This window comes from Sciurus vulgaris (assembly GCF_902686455.1).
Source record: "Sciurus vulgaris genome assembly, chromosome: 11".
Lineage (NCBI taxonomy): Eukaryota > Metazoa > Chordata > Mammalia > Rodentia > Sciuridae > Sciurus > Sciurus vulgaris.
Genome location: NC_136472.1, coordinates 19,799,485 through 19,815,112, shown reverse-complemented (window position 1 = coordinate 19,815,112; position 15,628 = coordinate 19,799,485). Strand labels below are relative to the sequence as shown.

Below are 15,628 nucleotides of genomic sequence, written 5' to 3'. Positions count from 1 at the left end.
TTTCTAACTTCAATCCATTATGATCTGATAGAATACATGCTAGTGTCTCTATCTTCTTGTATTTGCTAACATTAGCTTTGTGGCATAATATATGGTCTATTTTAGAGAAGGATCCATGTGCTGCTGAGAAGAAAGTGTATTCACTCTTGGTTGGATGGTATATTCTATAAATGTCCGTTAAGTCTAAATTATTGATTGTGTTATTGAGATCTATGGTTTCTTTGTTCATTTTTTGTCTGGAAGATCTGTCCAGTGGTGAGAGAGGCGTGTTAAAATCACCTAGTATTATTGTGTCATGGTCTATTTGGTTTCTGAAATTGAGAAGGATTTGTTTGACATACATGGATGAGCCACTGTTTGGGGCATAGATGTTTATGATTGTTATATCTTGCTGATTTATGCTTCCCTTAAGCAGTATGAAATGACCTTCTTTATCCCTTCTGACTGACTTTGGCTTGAAGTCCACATTATCGGAAATGAGGATGGATACTCCAGCTATTTTGCTGAGTCCATGTGCATGGTATGTTTTTTCGCATCCTTTCACTTTTAGTCTATGGGTATCTTTTCTATGAGGTGAGTCTCTTGCAGGCAACATATTGTTGGATCTTTCTTTTTAATCCAGTCTGCCAGTCTATGTCTTTTGATTGATGAATTCAGGCCATTAACATTCAGGGTTATTATAGAGAAATGATTTGGTTTCCCGGTCATTTGGTTCATTTTTTAAATGTTGTTTATTTATTTGTTTGACACAACTTGTTTCCTCCTTTATTTGACAATTCCTTTAGGATAATTCCTCCCTTTGCTGATTTGCTTCTTTGTTTTTCATCTCTTAATCATGGAATATTTTCCTGAGAATGTTCTGTAATTCTGGCTTTCTTTTTGTAAATTCTTTTAGCTTTTGTTTATCATGGAAGGATTTTATTTCATCGTCAAATTTGAAGGTAAGTTTTGCTGGGTATAAGATTCTTGGTTGGCATCCATTTTCTTTCAGGGCTTGAAAAATGTTGTTCCAGGCCCTTCTAGCTTTTAGGGTCTGGATTGAAAAATCTGCTGATATTCGTATTGATTTCCCCCTGAATGTAATTTGGTTCTTTTCTCTCACAGCCTTTAAAATTCTGTCTTTATTTTGTATGTTAGGTATTTTCATTATAATGTGCCTTGGTGTGGGTCTGTTGTAATTTTGTGTATTTGGAGTCCTATAAGCCTCTTGAACTTGATTTTCCATTTCATTCTTCAGATTTGGGAAATTTTCTGATATTATTTCATTGAATAAATTGTTCATTCCTTTGGCTTGTTTCTCTAGGCCTTCCTCAATCCCAATAATTCTTAAATTTGGCCTTTTCATGATATCCCATAGTTCTTGTAGATTCTGTTCATGATTTCTTACCATCTTCTCTGTTTGTTCAACTTTGTTTTCAAGGTTAAATATTTTGTCTTCAGTGTCTGAGGTTCTGTCTTCCAGGTGTTCTATCCTACTGCATATGCTTTCTATGGAGTTCTTAATTTGGTTTATTGTTTCCTTCATGTCAAGGATTTCTGTTTGTTTTTTTCAATATCTCTAACTCTTTATTGAAATGATCTTTTGCTTCCTGTATTTGCTCTTTTAACTGTCGATTGGTGCGATCATTCAATGCTTGCATTTGCTCTTTCATCTCATTGTTTGCTTCTCTGATCATTTTAATTATGTACATTCTGAACTCCTTTTCTGTCATTTCTTCTGCCATGCTGTCATTGGGTTTTATTGATATAACATCTAGATTTGTTTGCAGCATTTTCTTTCCTTGTTTTCTCATATTGTTCAGGTATCAGTGGACCGCTGAGATATTGCAGATTTCCTCTATTGACTTACAATGTCCCTGAAGATTTCTATATATATCCCCTCTTAGCCTTCAGTAGGCTGAAGTCTTGGAGGAAGTTGATAGTGCGGTGCTCCACAAGGAAGATGCCTCTCTAGGAGTGGTGGCCTTCAGGTGGGGTATAATCCCTGCTAGTGGGCAGAGGTGCCTCCACTTGTTGACCAATGGCCATCCAAAGGGGACCTAGGCTGCGGGCTGAGCAAGGCCTGTTTGGGCCTGAGTCTCTGTTTTTACCGTACTTGTGGGGAAACCTCACCCGGCAGGGAAGACTCACCCGGTGGGGAGGTCTCGCTGGTCAGTTCCCTCCTAGAGGTTCCCCTCAATTTACAGCTACCATCTGGGCTGGGCTGCCTTCCTCTGCAAAGTTCCCAGGGGCCCGACCCTACCTCCTGGGCCTGGGAGCCTCACCCTTCGCAGATGAATCTCCTTAGGCTGCCCCTCCTCAGAGAATCTGCCCACAGGCCTGGAACCTTCGCTCCGCCCTAAGCCTGTCTCTGTGCGGCTCTTCCGCCCAGAAGCCTCCTAGATCCTGTAACCCTGCTCTGCACCTAATCGCCTGGCTATGCGGTCCCTCCTCTGAGCAGCCACCTGGGGCCCCGAACAATTGCTCTGAGTCCCAGAGACCCGCCACGTGCCTCTTCCTCCAGACAGCCGCCCAGTATTCTGGTGCGGTCACTAGGAGTCCAAGAAATTCACTTCGTGCCTCCTCCTCCCACCAACCACCCGTAGCCCTGGGCAATCAATCACTCCGAGTCGAAGTGACCCTCCCCGTTCCTCCTCCTTCTCCAGATAACCCCCCAGGTGTTCCGGAGCGGTCGCTCTGAGTGGCTCTGAATCCACGTGACCCGCTGCACAGGTCCTCTGGGCAACCGCCTGGAGCTCTGGTGCGGCCACTCAAGACCAAGCGACCCAGCACGATCCTCCTCCTGGCAGCCCCCCTGTGTTCAGGAGTTGTCACTTTAAGTCCAAACAACTCTCCACTCGCCTTCTCCTCTGAGCAGCCGCCTGGAGTGCTAATGCAGTCACTGCGAGTCCAAACGACCCGCCGCGCTCCTCCTCCTCCTCCTCCTACTCCTCCGGGCAGGTCCCGGTGTTCAGAAGTGGTCTGAGTCCAAACAGCTCACCACGCAGCCCCTCCTCTGGCAACCGCCTGTAGCTCTGGTGTAGTCACCCCAAATCCAAGCGGCCGCGTTCCTCTTCCTCCTCCTCACACTCAGGGCAGGCCCCGGGGTTCAGAAGCATCGTTCTGAGTCCAAACAGCTCGCCGTGCGGCTTCTCCTCTGGCAACCGCCTGTAGCTCTGGTGCAGTCACTCCGAATCCAAGTGGCCACGCTCCTCCTCCTCCTCCTCAGGGCAGGCCCCGGTGTCCTGAGTCCACACAGCTCTCCTCGCCACTCCTCCCCTGGGCAGCCGCCGGAGCCCCAGTGGTTGCTCCGAGTCCCAGTGCTGTGCCGAGCGGCCTCCTTTACGGCGCTCTCAGTTGTCTGAGTTCACTGCTCCAGCAGGGGGAGGGGCGTCTCGCCGGCAGCTCTACTTCACAAGTTCCCTGCGTTCCGGGACCACCGTCCCATCCGGAACGCCTCCCCAATGGGTGAGAGTCACCCGGCTGCTTTGAGTTGGTCCCAAGTCTCTCAATATCTCCTCTTTTGAATCCTGAGTCCTGGAGCAACATGAAATGCAGCCTCCCTCTAGGCCGCCATCTTGAAAACCTTGGTCTCCCCTTTTAAGGTTAGGTATTGGAAACCTGCAGGGACAAAATAAGGCTATGGGGGGAAACTACAATATATCATATATGCTCTGCTAGAGAGGGAGATGCACAAATGACATGAAGAAATAATGGAAGAAAGTGTCCCAAACAAGTCAAGGTGCTATATTAATAGAATCCAGTGACAGCATTGTAGAAGAAAAGTAAAAAAAGTAGTTTAGAATGTACATAATTAAAATTATGAAGCATAGATGAGATAAAAGATAAAATGCAGGCAATGAATGATCACTCCAATAAACAGTTAAAAGAGCAAAGGCAAGAAGCAAAAGATTACTTCAATAAAGACAGAGAGATTCTGAAAAAAAATCCTTGAGAGATTGTGAAAAAAAAAATCCTTGAAATGAAGGACACAATTGTCTAGTCCAGTCAGTACAATGAAGACTCAGCTCTCGAATGAAGTTTTAAGGTCTTTATTTTTATGGGAGAGCTTCTGAGCCAAGTGCCTGGTTCTTCCTCCTCCTCCACCACCGCCATCTTCTTTTTCTTCTCTTTTCGCGCAGCTCTCTCTCTCCTTCTTCTCTTGTCGTGCAGCTTTCATCTCCTTCTTTTCTCTCGTGCAGCTGTTACTTCTCTCTTCTTCCTCTCTCGTCGCGCCACGGCCGCCTCTCCTCTTTTTGCGTCCCGCAGCTGCTGCCTGCCCTCCTTGCCTTGCTTGCTCTGCCTTGCTTGCTCTCCCTGCCCCGCAAAGTATGCAGCTTCATGGGATATAACAGCCAATCACCTTAATGGGTCAGGCGTTTGGCTCGTGGAGACTCAATGGTGGGTAATGAGGACATGAACTGATCACGAGCTAAGCACGGACGCGGAGGAGATCAGTCAGCCAATAGAAAGCACTTGCAGCTGGGCTTCTCGGAGCCATCTTAGGGAGAAACCAGCCACCACTGCGGGCCCTACAGGGCAGCGGCCTCCAACATACAATAAACCAAATTAAAAGCTCAATAGAAAGCCTCACCAATAGACTAGATCACTGGGAAGACAGAACCTGAGACAATGAAGACAAAGTATTTAATCTTGAAAATAAAATTGACCAAACAAAGAAGATGGTTAGAAATCATAAATGAAACCTCCATGAATTATGGAATATCATGAGAAGACAAAACTTAAGAATTATCAGAATTGAGGAAGGCACAGACATACAAATCACAGGAATGAACAATCTATTCAATGAACTAATATCAGAAAATGTCCAAAACCTGACAAATGGAATGGAAAATCAAATACAAGTGATTTACAGGACACCAAATGTACAAAATTACAACAGATCCACACTAAGACACATACAAAATAAAGAAAGAATTTTAAAGGCTGCAACAGAAAAGCATCAGTTTATATATAGGGTGAAACCAGTAGGTATATCAGCAGATTGCTCAGTCCAGACCCTAATACCTAGAAAGGCCAGGAAAAACATATTTCAAGCTCTGAAAGAACATAGATGACAACCAAGAGTTTTATATGCAGTAAAACCTACCTTCAGATTTGATGATGAAATAAAATCCTTCCATGATATACAAAAGTTAAGAAAATTTACTAGTAGAAAGCCTGTGCTACAGAACATTCTCAGTATTCCATCAGGAGGAAATGAAAAAACATCAATATAAGGCATCAAAGGGAGGAACTACCCTAAAGGAAAATCCAATCAAGAAGAAACCAACTCAAGTTTTAAACTGAAAATAATCCAAAAGGACTGGGAACAAAAATCATATCTCAATAATAACCCTGAATGTTAATGGCCTAAATTCTTCAATCAAAAGACATAGACTGGCAAACTGGATAACAAAAAAATAAATAAATAAAAAATAACAATATGTTGTCCTTAAAAGACTCATCTCATAGAAAAAGACACAGCATTAAGGTGAAAAGATGAGATAAAACATACCATGAACATATACCTAGTAAAAATGTGGAGGTTTCCATCCTTGTATCAGATAAAGTGGACTTCAAGCCAAAGTTAGACATAAGGAATAAAGAAGAACATTTTATAATGCTTAAGGGAAGCATTAAATCAGCAAGACATAAAAATCATAAATATATATGCCCCAATCAATGGTGCATCCATGTACATCAGACAAATCTTTCTCAATTCCAGAAACCAAATAGATTACAAGTATGGAGATTCCTTATAGAACTTCATATGGAATCACAATTTGACCCATTTATCCCACTCCTTGGTTAGTACTCAAAGGACATAAAATCACCATGGTAGAGTGATGCAGCCACAACAATGTTTATAGCAGCTCAATTCACAATAGCTAGATTGCTAAACCCATCTAGATGCCCTTCAATAGTGAATGGATAAAGAAACTGTGGTTTATATACACAAGAGAATATTATTCAGCCATAAAGAAGAATAAAATTGTGGCATTTGGAGGTAAATGGATGGAGTTGGAGAATATCATGATAAGTGAGATAATCCAATTCCAAAAACATAAAGGGTAAATGTTTTCTCTGATAAGTGGATGATGATACATAATGGTGGTGGGTAGGGGGAAAATGGAGGAAGGATGGATTGTGTAGAGGGAAATGAGGGGTGGAGAGGGAGTGGAGAAAAGAAAGATAATGGAATGAGACAATCATTAGGACCCTATATACATGTATGATTATACTAACAGTGTGACTCTACTTTGTGTACAACCAGAGAAATGAAAATTTGTACCCCATTTGTGAATAATAAAGAGGAAAAAAAGTGCCATATTTAAGTGATTCATGAGAAAGGATGAGACACTAAAGGACCATGACCTCCAGATTCTATGGATTTAATGACTGCGTTCAGTGGTGTGATATTTGTTGATGGTGTCCACAGCCCTGCAACCACATACTGAAATCAATAGGAAGAGTGATCAGATAATTTAAAATTATGCAAACTTCAATTCATATAGTTAAGTTCTCAACTAGATTCTGAAACACAAAGATGCAACCAGACTGTGAAGTGTGTTAACTCACACTTTTGTCAGTCAAACAAAAAAAAAAAATTAAAAAAACCTGGAAAGAGGTTATCCAGGTAAGCCAAAAAAGTGAGGTTATGAAATTTGGATAATTTTTTTAAGCAAGTATAAAATTTGGATGCATAAAAAATAATAGCAGATTTTCAATATTACATCACCACCAAAGTAGAAAAGTCACTCAGAATTATTTAACTGAATTCTCTCTCTCTCTCTCTCTCTCTCTCTCTCTCTCTCTCTCTCTCTCTCTCTCTCTCTCTCTCTCTCTCTCTTTCTCTTACCTAAGTTATATACAATTGGACTTAGAAATCATCCACAATGAAGAGGCTATGCCTTTTCAGATGCCAGACACCTACTGAATGACATCCATCATTCTGTTCCCTGTATTCAGTAATTCAGGGCAAAATATACAAACTGACTCATGGTGGTCCCCATAAAATAAAGACTGGCATGAGGGATTCCAAGTGCCATCAATCAGTGGCCTTGGACTTGCCAATTTGTTTCTCATTGAATGCTCAAAAGAGCTTACTATTGAGTGTTATCTGTGAGTATAAAAATAAAAACTTAACATCTTTCCCCAACTTTAAGAGGATCATTTTTTAATCACATATAGAAAAACAAGCTTTGCACAATATTTGTTACTCATAAATTCCATACAAAATGTTGCACACAGTTCAATGGCAGACAAAAATCTCTTTCTCTTTGGGTGACATATTCTTGGTTTTCATTGTAAATGTCATGGGAGCTTACAAACCAAGTATTTACGATGACATGTCATAACAGTTAGATTGCCTAAAAGCTAAAAGCATTGGAATGTGCTTCATCATGCCTAAAACAACCTACATGGAAAACAAATTGGAAAGTTAAAGCAACAGTCATTTTGAAGAGAATTTTGATCTATTCTGTTCACCAAATCAGTGGGAATGACAAATGTTGGGTAGGTGCCTTTCATTGTTATTTATCCCTCTACTGAATGTTAGTGGATTTTTCCCTAACAGAGTCCACAATAAAATGTTGAGCATTAAAATAATTTTAAAAAGTTTGAAATTGATCATACGATGGAGCAGACATTAACTGGTTGGTGTTGATCAGTGCAATCTGGCCAGAATAGTGTTTCACTTTACAGCTTCATTTCAAATATTGACTTCACAAGTTCATAAAGCAATGGAGCCAATCTAGTAGATCCACACTTCTTGAGCTAGTTTTTAGGAATAAATGAACTTAAATAACAAGACCTATGAAGTGAAAGTACATGAAGAAGATTTCTCTGTTTGACAAATGGCTGACATGAAGAAAGGTAAACACATGTCTGAGCCTTGTCAGAATCGTGGTCTCCTGAGCACCCACATAGTCTAGGTGATGTTTTAGACTCACAATTTAATCTTTCATGGACTTTTTCATTGGTCATCAGTGAAATTACATGTATCTTTTGCATGTCTATTTTAACAATTAAAACTAATATCATAAACTCTTGTACTTTGGGGGTGGCATGTAAAATGAAAAGAGAGAAAAAAAAGATAATTTGCCCACTGTAATCCACTGGCATGTTATCAGTGTTGATTTGTCAAGGCAAAATTTAATATTTTATTATTAATACATTGATCCCCCAACACTTGACAACATGAGACTAGCAAAACAATGAAATGACCACCAAATGTGTTTCTGAATTTGAATCATTCTTTATTGGTAAATACACAAATGAAAGAATTGCACTTGGGTATATTAAGTCAAGAAGATGAAAATCACCAAGGAAACTGTAATTAATGCTCTTTAGAAAATGTACTTTTACACCTGGTTTCTCTGGGTTCTATTCCCTCCATGGGAGTGTGGGGAACGTGTGCTCACTATATCTGTAGCTTTGAACCTTGGGGTTACTACTAGTGTGTTTTTCAGGAGTTGCTTTTGTTTGTACTAAAATGAGAGACTATCATTGCTGATCCCCCAATGGAATTTCCTCACCTACTCTCTCAGAGCCTATTGATGTAAGGTGGTTTTGAAGTATGGAACATGACAAACCACACAAGTGTGGCCTAAGAAGAAGGAATGAAGAGAAAAGCAGCACATTGATGGCATTTCCATTCCCAGTTCACACTTTCCCAGTGAGAGAACAGTCCCTACAAAGGAAGTCAAAACATTGATCCTTCCTCACATAAATCCTTTCTCAGGGACAATACAATGGGACCCTGAAATGAAAGACATAAGCACTGAATACTGACCCCAGACCCTCCATTCTTCTCCAAGTAAAAAGTATTGCCCAGTGAGAACACATTTTCAAATTCTTACAAACCTGTTTCCTGAGTGTCCAAACTGACCATTGACCATAGACACCATCTGTCTCACCCAATAAACAGACCCCAAGTTCCTAAGTTTCCCAAACTGACAAGCTCATTAATTAAGTCACCTCTCAGTGTCACCTATATAAGCACAGGTGACCCCTTGGGCAGATGGCTCATTTTCAACCAGGAAAGTGGTCCTTCAGAGGTGTCACTCTGTTCCTGGATAAAAGCTGTGCAGATCTGTGAAGTGTGTGTCCAGTCCAGTCGTTTTGTGCTAACAGTGGTCACTTGATCCATCCCCATAGGTCGGATTGGACCAATCAGATTCTATCTCTCAAAATTCAAGAAATAACTCAAATTCCAACTGACATTAATGGACCCAGTGAAAAAATGTAGGTGACTGGAAAGCTCTTCTCTGATTTTCCTAAGTCTTGAAGTTTTACATTAGAATCACTAATAGTAGAATCAGAAAATTTTGTTTTCACATCAAGTTTTATACTTCTTTTCTTGATTTCTAATATCTTCTTCCAGAAGTGCTTTTTTTTTTGTTTTTTTCAAAACTTTTAGAAATAAAAATAATTCTGATGAGTTAAATTGCTTCCCTTTTTTAAAAATAAATTTCAAAAGTATTAATTGAACTATCTTTAGTTTACATATAAGAGTATTGAGTTGTAAATTCAAAGGGAATGGATAACTCAAAATGAAAACGTGAATTTTAAATCACTGGCATGTTATTGCCTTCTAATTAGAATTATGTAATCTTTTTACAAAGAAGAACAGCTGATAAACCAGTTATCTAAATAAATACTGACTTAGTTTTTACATTATACTTTTGGTACTATTCTGCCACCCCCACAACATCAACTAAGGATTCTCAAGTAGGGAAGACAGAAGGTGAAGAAAACCACAGAGACAAAGAAGACACAGAGATATTTTCATGAAAACCTGGGTCAAATGCAACACTGCACCCTGATGGAGAAGAAGTGGCCCAGAACTAGTTCTCCATGTTCGTTCTTTGGGGTCTCACAATCAGGATGTTAAACTACAGGGACAGTGTAAATTGTTCAAGGCTTTTAAGTTGTTAGAGGTTTCATTGTTCACTAAAAAGTTACAGGACTAGAAACAATTTTGGCACCTTTCCTACTATTGTGGTCCTAAGAACATTCTACTACTATCCTGCTGTATCCAGGAGACCCATTTTCCTAGGACTTGTGATAACTGCTAGTACCAGAGGTGAAAGTCAATGCTGAGAGCATCCTTGCCTTTGGCTTTTTGCTGACCCAGCAGGGCCACCTGATGAACAGAGGCTCATCTGCTCTCCATAGTAATGTATTTTATTTTCCTTTTAAAAAAACAACAAACTATTCCACACTTTCCTTATAGCATTTTTTACTTCCTTATTTCTCAAAGTATAAACCAAAGGATTGAGCAAGGGAGTTAGGATGGTGTAAACTATTTCTACTTCTTTGTCAAAGGGAAAGGAAGATGAAGGGCATGCATATATGAATATGCACGGGACAAATAACAAAACCACCACAGTAATGTGAGATCCACAGGTGGACAGTGCTTTTCTCCACCCTTCAGCACTGTGTCTTCTCAGGGAGAACAAGATGACACCATAGGACACAAGCAACAGGGAGTAGTTGATCATGCAGATTAATCCACTGTTGGTGATCACCAAAAGGTCAAAGATGTGAGTGTCAGTGCATGCAAACTTCAGTAATGGGTACAAGTTACACATGAAATGGTCAATGACATTAGGCCCACAAAAGGGCAGCTGGAAAGTAAAGAAAATTTGTATGATGGAATGCAGAAATCCCCCTGTCCAGGACACCCCCACCGGAATGCCACAGAGCCTCCAGTTCATGATGGAAGTGTAGTGCAAGGGCTTGCAAATGGCCACATAGCGGTCAAAGGCCATGGCTGTGAGAATAATCATCTCTGCCCCACCAAAGAAGTGTCCAGCAAAAAGTTGAATCATACATCCTTTATAAGAGATGGTTTTCTGCTTGTATAGGGAGTCCACAATCACTTTTGGTGTGATGGCCGAGGAGAAACCAGCATCTTGTAAGGACAGGATTGCCAGGAAGAAATACATGGGTGATCCCAGCAGTGCTGGGCTGCAGAGGATGGTCACTACAATCAGCATGTTGCCCACAATAGTTGCAATATAGACCAATAAAAACACAACAAATACTATCTTCTGAACAGTAGGATCCTGTGAAAGTCCCACAAAGATGAACTCAGTTATAAAACTTTGATTTTGCATGATTTACAAGGAAAGGTGAAAGTACAGTAGTGATCATGTAAATCTGCAACTATCATGCTAAGTGAGATAAGCCAATCTCAAAAAGCCAAAGGACGAATGATATCGCTAATAAGTGGAGGATGACACATAAAGGGGGGGAGGGAAGGGTTAATGTTAGGGTTAGAGTTAAGGTTAGGGAGGGGGGCAAGTATGGAGGAAGAAAGTACTGTATAGAGGGTAAAGAGGGGTGGGAGGGGTGGGGGGAAGGGAAAAAATAACAGAATGAATCAAACAACATTACTGTATGTAAATTTATGATTACACAAATGGTATGCCTTTACGCCATGTACAAACAGAGAAACAACATGTATCCCATTTGTTTACAATAAAAAAAAAGAAAAAAAAAAAACAGTGTCTTCAGATCAGTTTATAATATTGGAATCAACAACATGTTGATGGCTTCCATGAGTATTGTATTGTTATTATGAGAACTACTTATTGAGTTATTATCTTTAACAACACAAAATTAGATATATTTGAAGGTAACAGAGGTCAGAAAACATAAAGATTGGGAGGAACTAGTGAATACTTCAAAATGTCAGAGTTTTAATAAGAGGAATGGTAAGCATCCACATGTGTTAAAGAAGAATAGTTCCTGTAATAGTGCCATCTTGATAATTTAATGGTGACTTCCAGGGTGAATTATTGAGAACCATTCTGAAACTGAGCACAAGATATAAGAGAAGGGGGGACTGTGATTTATTAATTTTGCTTGTCATGGGTATACCACAGTGGTTACTACCAGGATAATCATCTGGAATCAGTCTCCTCTATAAAATGAAGGAGAAAAGCATGAACTTTAGAGTCTCAAAAATAATGACTACTCTTCCATTATTTCTTTAAAATATGAAGTGAATTAGCCTTTAAATAAATTATTTCATTCCTCTTTTTGTAAGAGGATTCATGGGAAAGTGTCCAGCTCTCTAGTACACATTAACAAGTTGATGATACCTCATCCTGGGTGTCCGTCTGATCCTATGATATATTCAAGGCCAGCCATGGCTTAGGGCTCACTATCTAGAAACCAGTCTTTTTAGGTGCTATCATCCCAATTTTACTAATGGGAAACACAAGCTTAACAACACTTGTTCAAGCAAACAACAGATGCTTGTTACAGAATGTCACCGACAGCACCTCTGTCCCCACACCAAATACTTTACCTTGGATCAATAAGAAATGATCCAAGGATTTTTCTATTCCTGCATGGAGTTTGGTACAGACTAATCTTTCTAGAATTTCTCTTCAGTTGTAATCCTTGAAGTCTCTGGTTCTTTGTTCATATTTGAATGAGGCACCTTGATGATGGGGAACATCAACAAATGATGGGGAATGAACATGTATGGCCAATCCCCCTTAAACATGCAAAGCAGCAACAACCACGTAGGTAAGGTAAAGAACATTAGCTGTCAGTCATTAGCTGTCCAGATGCTTAATCATTTGCCCATGTTTACTACAACAGGGATAACTCAAGATAAAATTTCCAAATTGATGAGTCTTTCTTGTCAGGCAGAGATGTTCATTTATAACTTACCTGTTCATCTCCTAGGGGTATCATGAAGGTCAAATTTGAAAGTGTGCAAAGGCTGCTTATGCTGATGGGCCTTTATCCACTGTAATTATTATGTGCTTACTTAAAGAAGTCAGTGCCAGAATATTAAAAATAAAATCATACACATATAAAAAAAAAGATGCTGGTGCCTTGCCTGGAGAAATCTCCTCCATGATCCATACAGATAATTACTTGAACTCTTAATATCACACTCCCTAGACAGAGCTTCAGAGAATGATGTGCCCTTACCTGCATGCACAACCAAAATGTATCAGTGAAATATTGTACGTGTCTGTTCACTTAAACTTTTCCACATATATATGTACATACATGGAATATACATGTATATTGATAGAATTATACAAGCATGAAATATATCTCCTTCTTATTAATACCCCATTTTTTTTGATGTACATGGTGGGATTCATTATGATGTATACATACAAGAACATAAGAAAATTCATTTGAATTCATTAGAATGTGTGTGTGTGTTTATAAAGATGAAAAATCAATAGATAATGGGTTTTATATGAGAATAAAAAATAAACAGAGTTTCATGACTCCCATTTAGAGTAAACAGAGCAATTTAAAATTTTTACAATTAGCTAATATGTATTTCTATAAATTAATATTCACTCACTTATCTTAAAATAATCATTTCCATTATGTTCACAGGTTATTTTTGATGAACATCTGTACTTTGAACTCCATAGCCATTTACAAGAAAACACTAATATACAAGAAACTCTGGAAGTTCATTGGATCAGTTGGAAACCACCGATTAAAGACTAAAGGATAGTAATCCATCATCTAATAGTGTACATCTTAGTCTAGACCAAAGCAGGAAAGACAAAGAAAACAAGTGAGTAAGAACATCAACACCAGAGTTGTGTAAAGCTCTGTTCAAATCCAGATCCCTCTATTTGTTCTATGACAAGGATCAGGTTACTTAAAATCCTTAAAATTCTATAAGCCTCAGGTTATACTCTGCTTATGGTTTAATAAGAATGTCAATCAATAGATTTCTTATGGAAATCAGATGGGTCATAACATCAAACTACTGAAGATCATTGCTGTGAAAAAATAGTATTTTTAAATGCAGTACACTGAAAGTCAATAGTAACCCCTGCATAAGTTATCCATGCCTGTATCCATGCCTCCTTCAGATGCTTCATTGTGCAATGGAAACCAAACAGAGTGGGAAGGTGAAGACAGGACCCTAAATTAATCTAATAATTACATAAATCTTACCTCTCCACTTCCTTTTTTCTGGGTGACCTAAAAGCAATATCATTGGGTAATTAAAAATGTAGTTGTAAGTAAACAAATCAAATCCCTTCTTTTCTTGATTAAAGTAATTTCAAATATTAGTATTAAAACTTTCAGTGGAATCTGTGTTCTGTGGTCTTTCTTTTCTCCATAACCATATCCTCAAACATGCTGGAGGTGCATCTGTGATAGTTCATGGCCCCTCACAGCATGAACTGTTGGCACTGGATCATCTCCTGGGGCACTGACTTGGAGAAGTTTGCTTTACTTTGCGCAACTAGGCACACTGTCTACTGTTTTTTCCTACTAATTTTATCAGCACAAATAAATTTAGGACCATTATAAAAGAAATACAATTTCTTCATTAACTTCCAAACACATACATGACATTCACACCTAAAAGAGTGATTAGAAGTAAGATTGTCATCATAGTGTTTTGTGATCATATTTCAAGCAGAAAATTTCTGATTCATTTGCATATGTGTGTGCATATCAATTACATTTACATATTGTTTCTAAATATTTTTATTGCAAATTAAAACAATAAAATCCTATTTGTATTACCTTCCCTATAATTTATTTAAATGAACTATAATTTTGATTCAGTCTAATTATTCAGAAATAAATTCTCCCAGATTTTAGATTCCTTTTTTGAATTCCTTTTTTAATCTTCTATATGTATAATGTATATTTAAGACAGATATCTGCATATATGTATATATATACATATACACACATAATATGCATCTAGAATTTGAGAAAAAAGATTCTTTATTTCCACAGGTTCACTTCCAGATGAATGCCTGAGTCTTTTCTTTCATCATCTCAATGGTTTAGCTCATTTTAAGGTAGAGACAAAGCCAAACCTGCCAGCACTAACACAGTTCAGAGCTCAGCCACTTAGATTTTTCTGAAAAATTTGGAGGCCAGAACCCAATGCTACTTATGACATCAAATGCACATAGGAAAAATTCAGCAAATAGAGTTAAAATCTAAGACTCCATTCTGTGGCTTAGTAACTTATTTTTTGCCTTACCTATTTTTCCCTGTGCTTTTTAGTGGCATGTTGTGGAAATAGGGAACGTTACATTCTGTATCAATGAATCTGTGACTGATCCTGCAAGACTTATGGTTAGCATGTTAATATATCTGTGTTCTTTCTACAGCATCTAAAAGAAATCACTTTAATCTGAAATGTCAGAGTGGTACAAACATTAGCAAGTAAATGATAAATGTGAAGATTCTCAGAAAAACACTGTCAGAGAGGTAACATAATAATATGCACTTGAAAAAAGCCAGACATAGATAGATACCACCTGTTGTCACATATATGTGGAAGCTAAAAGAATAGATCTTAAAGAAGCAGACTGTAAGATCCTATTTCTATAAGGCTGGGAAAAGTCAGCTGGGAAGACAGACAGGGCATGGTTAAATGGTACAGCGATGCCTTAGGATAGGAAGAACAGCAAAGTACGGTGACCAGGATTGAAACCAATTCATTGCGTATTTCTAAAATGCTGTTAGAGATGATTTTTTAATTTTCCAACTCAAATAAAAGATAAATGTTTGAGGTGACAGATAATGCCAATTACCTTGATCTTAACAAATTGTTCCCATATTTATAGTCACCATATGTCTATTAAAAATGGTAATTAAAAAATTAAGA

At 38.7% G+C, this 15,628-nt stretch overlaps 1 protein-coding gene and 1 pseudogene across 2 annotated transcripts in view; one reads left to right on the top strand and one right to left on the bottom strand.

Annotated features, from left to right (window-relative positions):
- The window catches only part of LOC306638438 (olfactory receptor 4C15-like), a gene marked incomplete at both ends in the record, with an annotated part of 36,121 nt that extends 25,016 nt beyond the window's left edge, over window positions 1–11,105 (bottom strand). The window contains one exon of the mRNA XM_079101718.1: window positions 10,230–11,105. Coding sequence (XP_078957844.1) covers window positions 10,230–11,105 — 876 coding nt within the window. The remainder of the gene's footprint in view (window positions 1–10,229) is intronic.
- LOC306639149 (olfactory receptor 4C16-like) overlaps window positions 1–15,628 on the top strand; it is a 469,263-nt pseudogene that overhangs the window by 137,537 nt on the left and 316,098 nt on the right. The window lies entirely within an intron of this gene.